The sequence below is a fragment of the Blennius ocellaris genome (genome assembly GCF_963422515.1).
Source record: "Blennius ocellaris genome assembly, chromosome: 1".
Taxonomy (NCBI): Eukaryota; Metazoa; Chordata; class Actinopteri; order Blenniiformes; family Blenniidae; genus Blennius; species Blennius ocellaris.
This window is the reverse complement of record NC_137650.1, coordinates 6,685,923-6,704,544: the sequence shown is the minus strand read 5'-3', so window position 1 is coordinate 6,704,544 and position 18,622 is coordinate 6,685,923. Positions and strand designations below refer to the sequence as shown.

The 18,622-nt window shown below is 45.5% G+C and overlaps 3 protein-coding genes across 3 annotated transcripts; 2 read left to right on the top strand and 1 right to left on the bottom strand.

Moving 5' to 3' along the window:
• Nucleotides 1-2,125, bottom strand: LOC308133783 (uncharacterized protein). Its single transcript, XM_080501295.1, has 4 exons — nucleotides 1,101-2,125; nucleotides 881-1,020; nucleotides 255-459; nucleotides 1-170 (listed from the first exon to the last, which is right to left on the bottom strand). Exons 1-4 carry the CDS (start codon nucleotides 1,837-1,839, stop codon nucleotides 64-66), a joined length of 1,191 nt encoding a protein of 396 aa, XP_080357421.1. The 5' UTR covers nucleotides 1,840-2,125; the 3' UTR covers nucleotides 1-63.
• A 5,972-nt stretch (nucleotides 2,126-8,097) lies between these two features.
• sec11a (SEC11 homolog A, signal peptidase complex subunit) lies at nucleotides 8,098-13,967 on the top strand. Its single transcript, XM_080513133.1, has 6 exons — nucleotides 8,098-8,260; nucleotides 8,613-8,722; nucleotides 10,447-10,596; nucleotides 10,710-10,829; nucleotides 12,912-12,969; nucleotides 13,057-13,967. Exons 1-6 carry the CDS (start codon nucleotides 8,210-8,212, stop codon nucleotides 13,105-13,107), a joined length of 540 nt encoding a protein of 179 aa, XP_080369259.1. The 5' UTR covers nucleotides 8,098-8,209; the 3' UTR covers nucleotides 13,108-13,967.
• A 2,586-nt stretch (nucleotides 13,968-16,553) lies between these two features.
• On the top strand, nucleotides 16,554-17,741 carry nmbb (neuromedin Bb). Its single transcript, XM_080497567.1, has 3 exons — nucleotides 16,554-16,761; nucleotides 16,935-17,122; nucleotides 17,462-17,741. The coding sequence occupies exons 1-3, from the start codon at nucleotides 16,596-16,598 to the stop codon at nucleotides 17,513-17,515; spliced, it is 408 nt and encodes a 135-aa protein (XP_080353693.1). The 5' UTR covers nucleotides 16,554-16,595; the 3' UTR covers nucleotides 17,516-17,741.
• Nucleotides 17,742-18,622: the final 881 nt, after the last annotated feature.

Sequence of the window (18,622 nt, the reverse complement as noted above, 5' to 3'; positions counted from 1 at the left end):
CGGCCTGTGGACGGTGAAAATATTGTCAACTGCAAAGCTTCATTACCTGGGGTCATCATCAAATCAAGAGAAAGCTGAGAACATATACATGCTTTGTACAAAGCCACGAGCAATCATTTCCAGCTCAACAGAATCCGAGAACTCCTCCATATTAACTCCAACATCGCCCACTGAAAAAGAAAACAAGGCATTATTTACTATTACAATTTGATGAATACATTTGCCCCTTCCCAACAGACAGACAACAGACTTACCAGGGAAGTTGAACACTCCTTTTTTGTGCAGGTCCATGACGACGACTGGAGGCTGGGAGCCACGGCAGACACACGAATAGGATTTATTGTGTCCCGTCAACGCCTCAAAGTGGCAGTAGGCATGGAGGACTGTGTCTCTGGGAGGATATTTCACTTTCCTCAGGCTTTCCAGTGTGTCCAGTACCTGAGATACAGAAACACTGTTCTGAAAAAAAAAACAAAAAATAACAATATTACAATTAAAGCTGCAAGCAGCATTGGCCAGGACCTCGCTCAAGCCCGTCGGGGTGGGCACGATCCTCCAGACCGGCTAATGATCATTTCAAAGTAAAAAATTTTTTTTTTTAATGACTTATTTTGAAAAAATTATGTCAAAACCAGCTAATTAGCTAGTGATTCGTGACAGCAGGGCCCCCATTAGACCACCTACCAAATTTCAGCTCAATCGGACAATGTTTGCTCGCATGCTAGCGGGCATGCTAGGCCGCGAGCTATCCGAGCTAACCCTAACCCACTGTTGGCGGCGCATGAATTACAAAAGGGACCTGCCATAGGCCCGGCCTTTCGCAAGGTCCCCAATTATGAAAAAACATGTTACGCAAGCTACACACACACACACAACCAACCTGCAGATTGTGTCTCAGGTACAGACACATTTCAAGGTTCAATACAGTGTGGTCATCAAAGTTGTGAAGACTGTCCTGCCACTCCTGGTACCGATAGATCATGCAACACTGTGGGCACCGCCGGAAATAGGTCGATACATCTGGTGGACACCAAACAGAGAAGAGAGAGTGTTACATTGTGGAAGAGCACACCTCGATAAGGGCAGACAAAACAACTTACCTTCAATTATGCCATTCATGGTGATTATCCTGGCATGTGTGGAGATCCCTGTGGACTGCTCAAGGTGGACTTGTCCAGGACAGACTGTACAAACGGTCTCTTTGGGGTGCAGCGTGGTGATGTATTCCGTCAGCGCCTTCGGTTTGACGAGACCGTCAGGCAGCTTGGCCGGAAGCTTTTTGTGGTTGTATATGTACCGCACAAGCCGTTTCAAGTCTTCGGCTGTTGGCGGGTAGAGGGTGGCGTGGTGCCGCGGCGGTGTGCTGGACGAGGACGGCTCGGCTGTGAACACGTTCCTGTTTGTCTGAAAAAGGTGCCACTTGCTAATGTTTATGTGCAGACATGACACGCTCGGCTTGGCACACGGACAACGCCACGTGTTTGCTGCTGGACTGTACGTGACCATTACCCTCCCGAGGGGGCTGTAATGGTGTAAAGCCGGCTCATAGACTGAAAAACTAAAGATCGGGGTTTTCATTCCAAAGGCCACCTCCACACAGAGAGGCGCATGGGCTGCTTGGGCAGTCTTTTGCCTTTTGAGACACGTGGCCTTTTTAGTCTCTCCAAAGAACTTCAAGGCCACCATTTGGGAGAGCACGTCCTCCTCCAGGACTTCTTCGGTGGCCGTCTCCGTGCAGTACTCCAATGAGCGGATGTGTTCGCAGTGAGAAAACGGGAGACCGCTACGGGATGCCATTAAGCGATACTGCCGGCATTCCTCCAACTCGCACTTCACCATGTGCACGTGACCCCAGGTTTTGCTCTGAGCATGGAGGGGGACTGGAAACCCGTGGCCTGATCTTTGGACGGCAGAAATGCCGTTTGCGGCATCAACACACACGCTCTTCAAATGGCTGCTCTCCGTTATGTCTTTTCGTGTCGTCAGGTGTTTCGTCTTCAGGTGGGTGGTCAAGTGTTGCCTGTATAATCTGCATTGGCAGAGGGGACAGTTGACCTTTTTGTGTTCCGATTGATGATCTTTGCTCTCCTCGCCAAAGAAAGAAACGTGAGGGGAGGAAGCCTGTGTGTCTCCTGATACGTGGACGGTCGACGTTTCAACCGACTGTACCGAGGAAACAGCAGGTGGAGTTCTGCCTTCCGGATGGACCAGTGCTGGAGACGGGCAGACTGAGGTGGGGGAGAGCAGGGGAGAGGATGTAGCGAGTTGCAGGGGCGACGGGGACGAATCCAGCGGAGCTGAAGTGGATGTCGGCAGACGGGGGCAGAAAGCAGCCGAGGTGGACGCCGTGTGGACAGAACCCTGGCAAACCTTCAAGTGTCCCTCCATGTCAATCCTTCTGATAATTGTTCTATTGCAACCAGGGCAGTGGAAATGCCCTCCCTCCCTGCAGTTTAAGTTGCAGCGGCAGATCTTCGTATCTACAAGAGTCGTAGGGAAAAAGAGAATTGCATTAGCCGATGACAAGTCACACACACACAAAGACAAGTGAAATCAATCAGTGATAAAATAGTGGTGGAGCCGTAGCGAGGCCCATGAAGATATCGTTGCAAACACACAAGTTTGTCTTACCTTTAAATGCAATGGCATTTTTCACGTGGACCTCCAGGTGCTGGTGAACTTTGGATGCAATTGTCGGTTTGAAGTTCAGGCAAAGAGGACAGTGGAAGCGCTTGCAGCAGGTTGTGCAGCGTGCTACTATAGGCTTCTCGCCGTTTGAAACGATGGAATGATGCATCTGCAAGAGACAGAAAGGGTGTCGTGATAACTGGATTTCACTTATATCTTGCTTTTCAGCTGCTTGGGCAGTTCCAAAGTGCTTTACAACGTCCGTCTCATTCACACAGTGGCTGCAATGCAGAGCATCTCGTCTTGTGTTTCAATCAGAACATAGAAAATCCAACTCAACTATATTTAGTACACAACATTTTAAAAAAAGCTCAACATACGCATTGTGCAGCAACATTGCCCTTTTTGATCCATGTTGCAATAGACTACAACTGATTAAGGCTGAACTACTTTATATAAGAATGGAAACTACAGCAAACGTCCCGTTGTCTCACATGATCGTATACAGTATCAATACTTTGGCTGCGCTGTGAGAACCACGCGTTTCTAAAACCTCCATGAGCTGACAACACGTTTTCTGCTTCATAGCAATACATTAGCTACTGCGCTGAGGGTTTATCACTCGCTGTACTCTTTATAAACGGTTTAACCCCGCAAATATACAAACATTTCCTTTAAGTTGTGCACTGAAGGAAGGTACTCCTCCGGGGTTTAAATGGGCGCTCGGACAACTCGTCCACAATTTTTTTCAGCATTATTGATTTGAAGAATTGGATTTCAAAGTATATCAGACACATTTGGAAGGATTGTTAAGTGTATCTGACACAACAACATAAGCTATATCAGTATATTTGGCACAATAATAAGCCGTAGAGTTAAAACGCCGCTTCATAGCCGACGGCTTTGAGTGATGCGTTCAGGAGCCGTTAACGTGTTGGAAGCTACTTTCTGACACGTTAACGAGCTGCGGGGTTCACACAGCCGCCACGTTATTGATATCAGCTCCATATAGCATATTTTTGATGGCTTATTAAAGGTTCTTGTCATGTTTTCCTCCTCTGAACTGCCTGGTGGGGGGCGTCATGGGCGCAAAGATGACCATTCTTCAGGAGAATGGTCATACTAAATATATATGGACACACACTAGATATATGAAACGTATATAAAACATCAATTAGAAATAATATGCAACAGTACATTGTACAGGATTTATGTTCTACCAAAAAATTATGAAATCTCATCTGTGGACAAGTTGTCCGCTGAGGAAGACGTCCAGGGACGAGTCGTCCCGGTTTGCAGTTTTGTGGACGAGTTGTCCCCGGACGAGTTAAGGCCTTAACTTGCTCACCGCAATGACGTCATCCACCCCTGTGCAGAGGGTCCACTGCGTTACGAGTGCGTGTCGTCCAAGGGCGTGTCTGAAAGGTCCCTCCTTTCTCCTTATCCATCGACTTTCACTGAACCCCCTGGATGATGTCACGGGGTTAAGGAAAGGAGTTAGGAGGCTTCCTAAAGGAGTTAGTGAAAGGCGATCACGTTGGTATGGCAGTCAGACCGCACTTTCACTTAGTGATGTATAGTGAGATACAGTGATAATAATGCGACGGCGGCACAAGATAGTGACGTCTGCCGTGGTGGGGGAAGAACTACAGGTTTCTGAAAATGGGCTATAAAAAGCACATTTGGGTTTTGGATGATTTAAAGTTGTTCAATGTAGATTATTGCTTTGGTAACTTGCATGATCTTTTTTCCCGCCATCCTGAGTTTCTGTAAACACTCACATGAGCGGGTCCCTTTCAATATTGTGCTGCAAAGGAATTGAGGGGCAGCATGAGCTGGTCTCCTTGGATAAAGGATGCATCAGTGCTTCCGAGGCTAAAGGAGGCTCTAAAGGAAGCAACAAGCCTCCTTCCCTTTGCTTATTGAGAATTCGGACAGTCCTTATAATGACCAACACACCAAACACTTCCGGGGTTCAGTGAAAATCGATAGATAAGAAGATAGGAGGGACATTGCGGACGGACCCCTTAATCTGCGACCGCAAGGCCTGTGGGCTGCCGACTGCGCATGCGCGCGAGAGTCTACTGGCCGCTTGTGTGAGGAGATACTCGTCTCCCCATCTGAACAATTACAAATTAAATGCAAATACAGAGCCAGATGCTCAGACTCTTGAAATGTAACTACTTAATTAGGAAAGGTGGAGAACGCCGGGCAGCAGAAGTGGAGACAATTTCGGGATCGTCACGTTACAAAATGCACATTAAAATGAGCCCAGAAGCGGAGCATAAATACAAACAATTGCGGACCCGCGACCTGCGGACAGCATGTGAAGGCATTTATGTGTGGACGAGTTGACCTAAAATCAGTTAAATGCAAGCCACGTTTAGCATTAGCGAACTTTAAAATGAAACGTAACCTAAACCACTGGTGTAACACGCTGTTACCTGCATCGTTATATCAACGGAATACAAGCACGAGACTATACGTTCATCACTTTTTTCTCGAAAATTAAAAACAGCTACTTACCGCCATGTATCTCAAGTCTGAGCGTTCGAGCTAGACATGTCGTCATTTCCTGCCTAGCAGTGCAGATAGGGGCATGAGAGCATAGACATAAAGAGGACACGCCGCATACGCTGCCGCAGAGCAGGAAGTGCGGCGGCCATCTTGGTTCGGTCGCCCAGTCGTTAAACACAAACTGCAGTAGCATAGAATCAAGACACCAGAACACCATGTGAAGTATTTCTGGATAAATCGGTGGACTGTAGAAAGCAGGGCTCGGGGGATTACTTTTCACAGGTAAGATGGAACATTACTATTGTTTGAAGTTTGCAAATATGAACTTATTGTTCTGTATTTCTAGCCACCAGTGAACTGGGCGCAGCTTGTTCACCCGCTATTATTCCAACTGAGACTTTAGAAATCATATGTTCAACAATACAGACTTAGATTACAACTGACTCAAGAATGCTATTGAAGAAATAATCAAAATATTGCAGGTATAACATTAACTAGCACATTTTACCAGGTGACCAGGCTGGATTGTTCACATTTAATACTTTCACCCTACAGAAGTAAGATTCCGCTCATGTCTCCTCCTCCACACTGACTGACGAACACTGACATGTGACTGTAGAATAGATTGGAACACGTTTACTCTCAGTTTCAGCAGGTTAGGTTTATTATCAACAAATATGCCTCAAAATATGAGTTTGTTTTAGAACGGTTGTACGAAATTGGAAGGAAGAAAGAAGGAGATAATATGCTTAATCTCCTTTTTAAAAGGTTTTTGTTTTGACTCTCAAATCTCCCATTTTCATTTTTTTCAAGGTTTCCCAAAGACAACTATTTGAGGAAGAAGAGGGAGGTGGCTTTGAGGAGGAAGGATTCACCGAGTGAGTTCTCTGTGGTTTGCAGGGAACATTTTAAATTGGATGAGTTTGTCCTCCATCTTCATCTTCAACAGATGGATCATCAATACAGTATTTGCATTCATGAATGTAAATAAATATTCTGTTGCCAACCACAGGGCAGGTGAAATACTTATCTCTATATACTGTGTGTGTGTGTGTGTGTGTGTGTGTGTGTGTGTGTGTGTGTGTGTGTGTGTGTGTGTGTGTGTGTGTGTGTGTGTGTGTGTGTGTGTGTGTGTAATAAATCACCTACCATAGATCACAAATCAGAACATTGTTTTATTGTTTATTCCACTATGAACATCAAAATACACCAAACCTTGTGTCCAGTATTAGAACTTCGCGTGTGAAGTTTGCAGGAGAGAAAAGCAGGTGAAGATCGGTTCAGTATTCAGAGACCATATTTCAGAGAGTTATGGTTGATTAAAGTCCCTCACACTTTATTGCTCCTGCAAAGCAGATTAGACTGAGCGGAACACATGACCAGGCCAAGATGGCGGCGCCAATAGGGAGTAGCAGTCGATGCAGCGTCTACTCTTTATTATGTCTATGGGAGCGAGCCTCACAGTGGAGTGACGGTCCTGCAGCCAAACGCCTCTCAGTTATGGTAAAAAGGAAAAACTCACTCTGACAGTAGGAAAACTTTCTGCTATTCAAGGAAGAGGTGAGAAGATAGGGGAGAGAAAAGGATTGGACAGACAGATTGGTGAAAAGAGTCATACCCTGGTTCAGGTAGGGGGCAGGGACACAGATTCTGGCCCGACCCGGCCCGGCCCAGGAATGAGTGGAGGGACACAGATCCAAGAGATCCACAGTGGATGCCGATCATCAGCTATTCCTCAGGCCAATACTGAGTTCCTTTAATTCCAAACTGTGTTCGCGCAGTCCAACACACCTGGCATTAAGTAGCCAAACATGAAACCTACACACCTAACCCGTCAACAGGGGAGCACACACAGACAGCATGAATAAACAAGAAAAATATATAAAACATAAAAGGCTCCTACATGAGTGGTAATGGTCCTCTATGTCTATTTCACCTGGAAAAAAAGGGTTTAAGGGACTTGAATCTATTTATCAAGACGCCCATGAATGACGACAAATCATTTTGATGCCCAAAAGTAAGTTACATACACAAGGTAGGTGACATTTTAACTTTTTGGCTGGCAGAACACTGCTCAATATGAGCTGAATTTGCGATTAAACCTTTCCCTAACAAAGCTGAGTGAACAAATAACATCAAAATAGCACACTCACCATATGAATCAATCACCTACTGTACAGAAATAACTGCCGTTAAATACTGTGTTGATTCAAATCTGGGGCGTGGGCCGTCGGCAAATCATCAAAATTGTGTGAATGCTGAAAGGGATTCACACATTCATGATTAAAATATGTATTATCATCATCATTATCATTATTACTATCCATCCATCCATCCATCCATCCATCCATTATCTGCCGCTTATCCGGGCCATGGGGGCAGCAGTCTGGGTGGGGTTAACCAGACTTCACTCACCCCAGACACTTCCTCCAGCTCTTCGGTGGAACCCCAAGGCGTTCCAAGGCCAGCCGAGACACATAGTCCCTCCAGCGTGTCCCAGGTCTGCCCCAAGGCCTCCTCCTCGAGGGACATGCCTGGAACACCTTCCTGGGGAGGTGACATCACCCGTTTCAACCATAAATTGCAAAAACAAAAACAAAAAATACAAAAAAATGTCTCATACAAAGCGGATGGGAGAGGTACCTGTGGAGGAGGTCGAAGCTTCAGCATTACAACTATTGGCATTCACACTTACATTTTCTTCTGGAAATGCAAACCTATAAGTTACAGTTTGGTTCAAACAGACACATAAACACCATAAACGGTTTTTGACAAGTCAATTATGTGCAAGACGATGCTATATGCTGCAAATCCTTCTTTGTTGGATCGTCATTTATTGCTTACAGGAACGCCGCTGGAAACAAACGCGCTTTCGAAGCAGTGCGCGCTCCCGTGGACTGGAATCAGTTTGGCCGAGAAGCACTTTCCGCCATAACACCGGCTCAGCGCACCCGGAAGATTCGAATGCGAGTGTCGCTGCCCGACCGTGCATCCATATGCTCGTTACTTTAGGCCTTTTTAATGTCATTTAGGTGATTTTTTTGTAACTCTAGTATTTACCACAATGTTGTCTTTAGACTTCCTCGACGACGTGCGTCGCATGAACAAGCGGCAGGTGTGTATCCGGGCGCACGGCGTGACGGAGCGGGGAGCTAACGGCGACTAGCCGCTCCCCGCTTCCTGCGCCGCTGCTGCCACGACTCTCCTCCTCGAACACCATTCACCCTCATCGAACACCACTCACCCTCCTCACACACCATTCACCCTCCTCACACACTAGTCACCCTCCCGCCCGCTCCCAGCCAGACGGTGTTCCACCCCGGGGCGGGTGGAGGTGAGGTACCCGGCAGTGAGGCTCGCGCACCGCCCGCAGGCTTCCTCCGTTTACCTCCTGGATAAAAACACAAACATAAAACACTTGGTGCACTTTGTTTACCTCACCGGGGTTGTGTCGGTGTGTCTTGCAGCTCTATTACCAGGTGCTGAACTTTGGTATGATCGTTTCCTCGGCCCTGATGATCTGGAAGGGACTGATGGTTGTAACCGGCAGCGAGAGTCCCATTGTTGTTGTCCTCAGGTAAGAAGGTCCCATATGGTTCCACTTCTCTCCTTCACTTCGGGGCTTCCAGCTTCTATCTACACCCAGATCACTGTTGAATGTCTGTTAACCAGTATTCTAATAGCTGAGCACAAAACTAGTCCCGATACATGACTGGAATCCTGAAAACACACTTTAGTTTGTCCAGTTCTCACAGAAAGTTGGTACTTTACAGTGTTTGACACATAATACTCATGATATACAAAAACACGGACTTCATTCTGAATCAGATACTTCATATTTAATCTAATCTCATCTCTTTCATGTTCGCTGGACTTGAGTAGAGTTTAGAACGTGTGCTGCCTGTATCATATTTAAACTTTTTGTTGTATCTTTGATTCCATCCACTGCGTACGATCAGCGGTTTCACTCATATTCTATTGAAAACGTGCTGAAATGTTTTGGCAGGTTTGGAGTTTTTTTCGTTTTAGTTAATTTAGTCTAAATGTTATTCCAAGCTCTGAGATGCAGTTTGTTTTGTGCTGAGAAATGAATCTTCAAAAGAAGGCTTGACCGGCAGTTGTAGACCTCAGGTTAAGGCCTCTTGTAAATATCGCTATGCTGAGAATATATAGAAATGCTTAATTATCAAAAACACTTAGAGTAATAACCTGCAAAATCCACTTGAGGCCAATCATATATTCACATCCATGACCTTCTTGCAGTAGGGCGAGACTGAACCACCGCTTGATGGATGATGTGGGCTGTAATTTCAATTTCCTGTTGCACTAGAATGCAGTGATGTTGTAGTGATACTGGCGTCACCTCTAAACTGATTATGGTCATTTTGGCTTTTCAAGCTGATTTCAAATCTTTATTTTTTTACCAGTTCAAAGGGGTCATATTATTCAGCTTTAACACTTTCACATGATCTCATTGGTCCAAAAATGTTGTATTCAAAGTTTATTGCACCAAATCCAGCTTTTCCTTGATTTTCCCTCCATTAGAATATTGGATCATAGGAGCTACATTCAGAATCTGCTGTGTCTGTGTGAGCTGGACTGGCTCCGCCCACACATGCCCATCTTGGGAAGAGGAGGAAGTACTTCCTCTCGTGGTGCCATGTGCCAGAGCAGAGCTGCCTGGTTGTGGGAGGAGTCAACGGGAGGAGCCTACCTTGATTGTGATTGGCTAAACCCCCGATGACACTATATAGGGTTTGATTTCTGATTGGCTGGTTGGAGCACCACACTTTTTAAAAAATGAAACAAAGACACACTTTCTACACTTCTGGGGCATCGTTCCAGGTATGGAGACAATTAGTACTGTTGGAAAAATCCTTAAAATGTATTTTAGCATTATATGACCCCTTTAAGCGGTTCAAAATACTGGAAACAATCTATTTTTAGATTTAAAATCACTTCTTCTTGGTTTGTGCAATTATCATTGGATTCCATGCCATACATATATTCCATATATGTAAATAGTCTAAAAAGCAAAATAAAAACCTCAACTTTATTTAAATTTGATTCAATCTTCAAAAGAACCAAATGCTGCCCATCGACAGATTGAGATTGGAGCTTGCCCTTTTTTAATTCTATGATATAGACGTCCTGTCAGTGATTAAAAAAAAAAAAAACCCACATTAAACAAGACAGTTTGACTTTTTCCTGAGTAGTTCTCTAAGGACCGGCCACTTGTTTTCACACGCTGTGGGTTCAGTGGTGTCGCCTGACCTTCCTCATGCTTGTGTGACCTTGCAGTGGGAGTATGGAGCCGGCGTTCCACAGAGGAGATCTCTTGTTCCTGACCAACCGAGTCGAGGACCCCATCAGAGTCGGCGAGATCGTCGTCTTCAGGATAGAGGGCAGAGAGATCCCCATAGTACACAGAGTACTAAAGATCCATGAAAAGTATGAAAGCCTGTCAAACCTGAAAATGGCAGTTCTTTATATTGAACCCAGTCAAGAATCTCCAGCGTGCTTTTCACTGCGGTCTAAAAAAAAACAACCCTCCTTGTTCACAGGGAAAACGGGGACATCAAGTTCTTGACCAAAGGAGACAACAATGCAGTGGATGACAGAGGACTGTACAAGCAGGGTCAGCACTGGCTGGAGAAGAAGGACGTGGTGGGACGAGCTCGAGGGTGAGTTATACAGTACATATACTGTACGTATGGGTCTTATTTAACCTGTTTAAAGAGGAGGAAACGGTGGACGTGGTTCAGTTGCAGGTGGACAATCAAGGCAAAACATTCCATTTCCCTTCCCTGGTTGAAGTAGATCGTGTATGAAAGCTCCATTTGACCTTGAGACCTCCTGGCGTGTCTTTTACACTCTCACTGTAAGATTTGAGGATTAGAGGTGATCTGTCATTAAGTTCTATGTGACGAGGCGGCTGATCCCCCGGCGGTGCTCGTCCTTGTCTGGAGAGGCTGAGGAAGGACGTCCAACACGCAACTGTGACGTGAAGGAAGGGGGTTGCCCTTTGTTGACGTCTGGTGTTTCGCCATTTGTAGGGTTTTCCGAATCCAGTGGGACGCGACGTATTGTCTCACTGCTTCAGGCTTTGTCTTCCTGCAGTAGCTGGAGTTACTTCGTGATAAAGAACAAGTGGCGACACACTTGTGGAAACTGCAGTTTTGATTAAACGCACTGTAATTTTATTTTTTTTCCCCCCCACACACACACACTATGGGGCTGATTTATGGATTTTACTGGTTTACTGTCTTCATGCCTGCAGTACGCGGGTGGTGCGTTCAGGCGCATCACGTAACTTCGATCTTTCTTTAAAATTTGGTGGGTGCGGCTTATATTCAGGTGCGCTCAATAGTCTGGAAATGATGGTCAATTCTGATGTCGTTTATCTTCATTACCTTTCTACAGAAACACTTTGAAACCATATATGAGACCATCTTTAGAGAGCGAGTTGAAACTCCTTTATTTCCATTTTAATGGTTCAAATGTTTCAAAAAAACACGTTCCAGATTTGACCGACATTTTCAGTCGCTGATGCTTCTGTTGGTGGAGGAGACGCCCAGAAATCCTTAAAGTCCTGGTGAAATGTAAAACACTACTTTGCAAAAAACGATAGTTGGGGTTCTACTTCTAAGGTTCCTCCGACTCTGCCCCACCACTGTTGTCGCATAACAAAGTTATTTGAATTTTGAATCTCCAGCCGAGGAAGTCGGGGGAATCCTTCTTCGTGGGCGTGACGTCAAGAGTTGTGCAGATCTCCATCTGTTGTGTTTATATCGGCTTGTTTCCCTCTTAAATATCCAAGTTTTTACAGTGTTTTGAAGTTATAGTCGGGGTTTTATGAGCCTCGACGAAAGATTGAGCCTGGAAGAGACCGAGAGAGGAGAAAAGGAGCACGGGCGGAGGGAGCCGCTATTTTCTAGCGGGAGCGGCTAGCTCGGGCGACTCGTAGATGATCAAGTAACACCTGGACTCATCGTCGGTGATTCCGCGGAGTCGGAAAAGTTCTTCAACATGATCCAGGAAGCCGGTCGTTCTGCCAAAAGTCAGGAGCCTCAAAGCCGCGGTGATAAACTGGCGGCTGCTGAGGCGAGGAGACGAGGACGAATGGAGGACGAAGCGTCTTCTTCCTCAAACATGTTCCAGACGGGGTCACCGATGGCAGAACGACCCTTCTGGGTCTTCATCATCAATCACTGGGTTTGAAATGAGGATGATGATGAAATATGGTTAAATTCAGCCTCTTCGTGGTCAAAACTCTGATCCTCCATAATGTAAACACAACTTGGGCGTGTGCACAACCAGTGACATCACTCTATTATTGTCAGAAGCTCCGCCCAGCAGAGGAAATACCAACGTTTATCGGCTATTTTCCCGCAGATTGCCGTGTTTTAACATTTTACCCTTGGACCAGTTAGCATAAAAATATCCCTAGAAGCGACAGTCAGAGTGTTTTGGAGGTCGAATTTTCATTTCACTAGGACTTTAAAGCGCTTTGTAGATTTGTGTTGGACTCAGTCAGTCACAGCCAAAGAGTGCAGGACGAGTCCGCCTACGATTGACTTGATGTAAATAAAATACCAACATCGTGTTTATTGGCCGTGACTTGGCTCAGACTGGACGACAAGCGAGCAGAGAGACTCTGGGTGTGTTTCCCAGCTTCAAGGTTCCTTTTCACTCCCAAGAAATATGAAACTGACGTCGCAGACAAAACGATTTGAGTGAATGAGAGTTGTTTCTGCCTCCTCCAGGTTTGTGCCGTACATCGGGATCGTCACCATTCTCATGAACGACTACCCCAAGTTCAAAGTAAGCCGGCGACTCCGCTCCGATCCCGTGGGACTCCTGTGGCCTCGTCGCCTCACTCACTCACTGTGTTTCCTCTCCGTCTCGCAGTACGCCGTTCTCTTCATGCTGGGGCTCTTCGTGCTGGTCCACCGGGAGTGAGACCCGGCCTCCTGCGCTCCCAGGAGAACCCACGTCCAGGAAAACCTCCTTCATGCCTTTCAAAACAAAAATTAAGTTACACGTTGTCAAACCAGACTGGAGTTTTTGTACCATTTGTTCAAAGGTTTTGTAGAAATGTGGATGAAGGTGTTTTACATTTGAAAAATCCAAGCTTTAAAAAACAAAACAAACAAACAAAAAAAACCCCAGGATATTTTTGTGAGGGAACTCGGTGAGTTTCAGTTGGAAGTCGGTCTTTCTTTGTAATCTTCAGAATGTGAAACGACATTCTTTATGATGAATTAAATCTTATTTCTCTCCCGTTTAGTCTTGGTCTTTTGAGAAAGATACGTGAAGTCTTTTCATGACGCCTGCCAATGAATGATATTAAAATGTGAGCTCTGGTGACCATCCATGATGGATTTTCTTTGCAGGATGTTAATCTGGTCCACAGTTTGTGTCGATGTATGAACTGGTATTCTCTGGTACGAGCACTGCTTTGTCCTCCTCTCACCTTTGTGCTCCAGCGATGAGCAACGTCTCCTCTGGGAAGCTCTTTGTCAAACCTTTTGGTTTTTTTTTTTTGTGCAGCAGAATCTGTTTTGTTTTTGTATGTGAGTTGCTGTTGAATAGAGACTTGCATTGAATTAACCTTTCAGAGCATTGTTAGTAATCCAGATTAGAGTTAAGCGGCGTCTCCCTTCACACAGAATCCTAGACTAGTTTTTTTCAAATCTTTTCATACCACCCATATTTATAACGCGACAGTGCAAACATTGTTGCTCACACATTTTGCTGTAAATGGAAGTGTCACAGCTTTTATGGTACATTTTTTTTTATATAAAAGTCACTTGAGTGTGGAGTGTTGTGTGTTTTTCTATGATATATTGTAACTGGATTCAGGTTTTTCACGAGTGCAAGTATGTATTGAGTTTTTCTTGTTAATTTTCCGAGCCTCCTTGTGGCGACCGGAGAACAATCCGGAGGTTCTCGTCCTCCGACACGTAATCATACCGACGTATGGATCGTCATGGAAGTCCTACTATGGAGCCACTTGAAATTCTATCAAGGCACTTGAACTTCGGCTGAAGCTGATTGCGTTTGGCGACAGTCGCCGCCAGACCAGGCGAACCTTGACCGCGGCGCCACTTTTAGGCCGGCCTCCCTCACGCCCCCTCTCGGATGTGTTCCGGCGGCCGTGATTGATCTCCCCTCGGATGTTATTTGTCTCAGGCAAAAGAAATGTGAGAGTTAGCGTGGCCTTCTTTGAACCCTGATTATGTTTTAGCGTCGGGCCTTAATGGCGGCGACGCCTCCCATCGAGATCAAAGCGACACCAAATTTCTGATTTCATCCAATTTGGTTTTGATGCATATTGCACACTTTGTGGCTCCAATAAACCTCATCCCACCACTGGAACGCCGCCCATGTCCACCGGTTATTTGCTAGATCAAAACGAAGCTGTTGATAAAAACACCCAGTGATTTTATAAGTGAGATTAATGGAAATTCTCTTGAGTGTGTCAAACATCTAAAACACCAGCTGAAATTTGCAAATTGAAAGCATCCTTTGATCTGGAAATCAGTGGTTTCCAGCTCCATACGTGCCAACGCCTGCAGCTCGATGGCGACCTCTATACATTTAGGCTGTAAACGCAGGCCGCCTTTGTAATGAGACTGACATTCAGCTTTTTGCGCAATTCCTGAAATCACAAGTATCTGCATTAATGTCAGAGGTCGTTTAAAGGCGGCTTTCTCCACCGCATCTGCAACTTTAGCACCCCGAAGTGACGCAGAGGCCATCTGTCTTATCGGCTCTAAATTAGTGGTGAGAATCAGCAGGTCCTCTGGCCTCGGAGGACTGATGGTGATCACAGTAGCGTGCTGCAACTGGCCAAATGTCATGTCGCTTGTTGCGAGGGACCAGACCCAGCCCCGGCAGCGCAGGAGGGTGGAGAGATCGGAGGGGTGAAAATTGCGAGATGCATTGTGCGACAGGGAAGCACCGTCTGCCCCCCTGTGACATTTTGCAGCTCGCGCCACGCAATTCACAGCAATATTCAAGAAAGGAGTTTAACCCCTGACGGTAAGGGTTTTACCAAGGCTTCGCAACGCTGATTCCCAACTTTTTTGTTCTTGAAGGAGTCATGTTATCCATCTTTTCAACACTTTCGCAAGGTCTCGTTGGTCTAAATAACACCGTATTCAGTTTATTGCCCCAAATCCAGCTTTTCCTTGATTTTCCCTCCATTTGAATATTGGATCATAGGCGCTACATTCAGAATCTGCTGTGTCTGTGTGAGCTGGACTGGCTCCGCCCACACATGCCCATATTGGGAAGAGGAGGAAGTACTTCCTCTCGTGGTGCCATGTGCCTGAGCATAGCTGCCTAATTGTGGGAGGAGCCTACCTTGATTGTGATTGGCGAAACCCCGGATGACACTATATAGGGATTGATTTCTGATTGGCTGCTTGGAGCAACACACTTTTTAAAGAATATTACGATTATTACTGGAAGTGGGTTTTGCATAAAGGAGTGAAGCCAAATGCAGGACTCGATCACTTTCACCACATCTGGCTTGGTTGGTAGAGCAGTGTAACAGTTGCTGGTTCGATTCCCACCTGCACATCGCAGTCAGGGTTCGAATTACAAGGTGGCTTTCGGGGGAGCCCTATTTTCCGATCAGACCTCTCAAGTTTGTAGAATAGGTATTGCCAGTGTTTTTAGAGCTCCCCCTAAATTTTTCAAATTAGGCTTTCAGGGGAGCCCAGCTCCCCTTAGCTCCCCCGTAATTCGAACTCTGGTCGCAGTGTCCTTGAGCAAGACACTGAACCCCTCACTATTCAGATGGACTGCATGGTCGCCTCCTCCATTGGTGTGTGAATGTGTATGTGTGTGCATGAATAAATGTGATTAACAGTGTAAAGTGCTGCAGGATTGCTTTCACGTGGAAAAGCATTATACATGTCAAATCTATTCACAAACACGGAAGAGGCTTCAAAATGAAACCACAAAAATCACAATTTTGACCATTTAAGAGCAGACAAAGCAAAACTATTGCTTTCTATTATATTAGTGAGTCAATATAAATAGAGAAATTATCCAAAAAGTATTCGATAAATGATATTATTTAAAAATGAATGAAGCGTTCACCCCATATACCTCCTGGCCCGATCTTATCATAAAGCCAGTAACTCAAATCAACCCTTCATTAATTATGCGCATTCCTACGTTTCCATTTATGTAACTGGGTGGATGAGAAGACGTTTTTCCACGCAAACTGCAACGGAACCTGAATAATGAGTCTCAATCCGTGGGTCAGACTGATTGAAAAAAAAAAAAAAAAAAAAAAGCAAGTGTGCGACACGCAACATTCCCACAGCCCAGCCCACGACGGGACAGCCTATAAAAGCCTGGTGCGTCTGAGCAAAGCACGACGAGGAGCTGCGGGACAAAGTTGGAGGAGAGTTTCCGCCAGCGTGGAGAGGATGAGAGGATTCACACTCAACCACGTCTGCCAGTCCGGCTGCTTCACCTACATCATGCTGTTTTCCTTCGTCTCGCTCACCGCCGCGGTCAGTTTCGACCTGACCGAGCTGAGGAATAAAGTTGCAAAAATTAAAGTCAATCCAAGAGGCAATCTTTGGGCAACGGGTAAGATTTTATTTTAATTTTTTTTATTGACGCATCACGTTCTTCGGGATACAAACTAATTATGGGGTTTAGTTATGTCAGAGTTCATTTTGTATTATTGCATTTTTTTATTTAATTTTTTCCATAATGTTGCTTGCTTGTGTCCCGATGAGAGCGTGTCTCTGCTTTGACAGGACATTTCATGGGGAAGAAGAGCGTGGTGGACGGCTCCCTGCTGCCCGCCGCGGAGGACCCGGGGGCGGGCGCCCTGGAAGCGGCGCTCCCGGCGGAGCAGGGCGCGCTGCTCGAGCTCTTCCAGGAGGTTCTGCGCGTGGCTCTGCAGGCGCAGCTGGACACACAAGGGAGCCGCTCGACAAACCAGGTGAGGACAAAAGCGTCCCTCCTGCTGCTGCTGCTGCTCATCACTAAAACCCAAACGGATCCAAGGGTTTGTGTCTTTAACGTGTGCTTCGTGCGGCTCTCTCAACTTGACATTTAACATCATGAAAACAAAAAAAACAGGGGTAACCCTTCCTTTTACAGTCCCCTAATTACCAGGTATTTACTAGATAAATTACCTGGTGATTCATAGCATTGTATTGTGTAATTAATCACTAGTATAAGAAGGTAAATACATGGAAACTGCAGCTGAAGTACAAAGTATGTACCTGTTAAAATATACTGAAATAACAGTCTCTCTCTCTCTCTCTCTCTCCTCCAGGAGGCAAACTTGTTGATGAAGATTTTAGAAAACTACATCCAGAATAAGAAGTGACGGCCGGCCCGAGGTGTGGCGCTTCGTGGAGTAAGATAAAGGAACAAGAGACGTCTCTCCAGTCTCCTGCTCATCATGATTGTATTTCACTGTAACTGTCATTAACCTGCAGCTCTTATTCCACACTGGCTGTAGCTTCTTTTCCATTCACTTGGATGACTACACATCACAATGTCCTGTCGTTTATTTATTTAGTTATTTATATTAAATAAAACATTGTTTTGCACTGCTTTGAATTTTGATGTGTGACAGATAACGAAGCCGGATTCTTTCCCTCACTGGAGCTTGTTGTTTTACAACACGACAGGAGTCGCGAGGACATTTTCATTATACCAACACCACTCCGTTATTTATCGCTAAAATAAAACAAAAGCATACAAATGTGCAGACTTCAGGCAGATTTTTTTTGTTTGTTTTGCCTGTGACTTAAATCCAAAACTAACCATCACCGGCTCTCGCCCTGCAGAAAGGCAAAAGCAAAGTATTGCAACCGCAACTTCAGTGAAATGAAACCTCTTCTTCTTTTAGTCCCTCCATCTGCGTCCAGCAGAGAGCCGGACTCACACAGCTGTTATTGGGCCCGTCACTTTGATTGTTCACCCTGAGCAATATGTTTCATGTCCAAAATAACACTTACATAAACATAAATGTAGGCAGCTTACATAAATCGCGTCTCTTAGTTTCCTGCACATGGAATCAATATTAGACTGGTTTCTGTCCTCTGCAGTCGAGGGATGAAAAAGAAAAGTTGCTTGGATCAATAGGGGTAAAACACAGCGAGATGGCCCAAGCAGCTTCGTTGCCTCAGGCTAATATGTAAGTTTTATAAACGGGCTTATTTCAATATTCCTCCCACAATTTCTGTGTCATGTTACTTTGAAATGGGTGACGTGCTGCCTCGGTGGCTGAACTCCAGGACAATTCGCTCAGATGAGGTGAGGCGAGCTTCCTGTGGACTTGGCATCAAATTGAATCCACTGATTGGAATTTGTGAAGGAAAGATTTCCAAACTGTTCTGCCGCCCTGCGAGGTTGGAGGTGTTCGCTGACTCGTCTATTTTCACAGGCAAATTGATTGCGGAGCCACAGAAATGTGTTGAAAAGAGAG

What these genes read in the sequence shown, in the direction of transcription:
- LOC308133783 (XM_080501295.1), bottom strand. Translation starts at nt 1,839, where the DNA reads ATGGTGAAGTGCGAGTTGGAGGAATGCCGGCAGTATCGCTTAATGGCA. An exon ending in ACCTGAGACACAATCTGCAG is followed by an intron (nt 460 to 880) that starts GTTGGTTGTGTG and finishes TTTTTTTTTCAG; the next exon opens with AACAGTGTTTCTGTATCTCA. An exon ending in AGGAGTGTTCAACTTCCCTG is followed by an intron (nt 171 to 254) that starts GTAAGTCTGTTG and finishes TTTCTTTTTCAG; the next exon opens with TGGGCGATGTTGGAGTTAAT.
- sec11a (XM_080513133.1), top strand. Translation starts at nt 8,210, where the DNA reads ATGTTGTCTTTAGACTTCCTCGACGACGTGCGTCGCATGAACAAGCGG. An exon ending in GTGGTGGGACGAGCTCGAGG is followed by an intron (nt 10,830 to 12,911) that starts GTGAGTTATACA and finishes TGCCTCCTCCAG; the next exon opens with GTTTGTGCCGTACATCGGGA. An exon ending in ACGACTACCCCAAGTTCAAA is followed by an intron (nt 12,970 to 13,056) that starts GTAAGCCGGCGA and finishes TCCGTCTCGCAG; the next exon opens with TACGCCGTTCTCTTCATGCT.
- nmbb (XM_080497567.1), top strand. Translation starts at nt 16,596, where the DNA reads ATGAGAGGATTCACACTCAACCACGTCTGCCAGTCCGGCTGCTTCACC. An exon ending in AGGCAATCTTTGGGCAACGG is followed by an intron (nt 16,762 to 16,934) that starts GTAAGATTTTAT and finishes CTGCTTTGACAG; the next exon opens with GACATTTCATGGGGAAGAAG. An exon ending in GGAGCCGCTCGACAAACCAG is followed by an intron (nt 17,123 to 17,461) that starts GTGAGGACAAAA and finishes TCTCTCCTCCAG; the next exon opens with GAGGCAAACTTGTTGATGAA.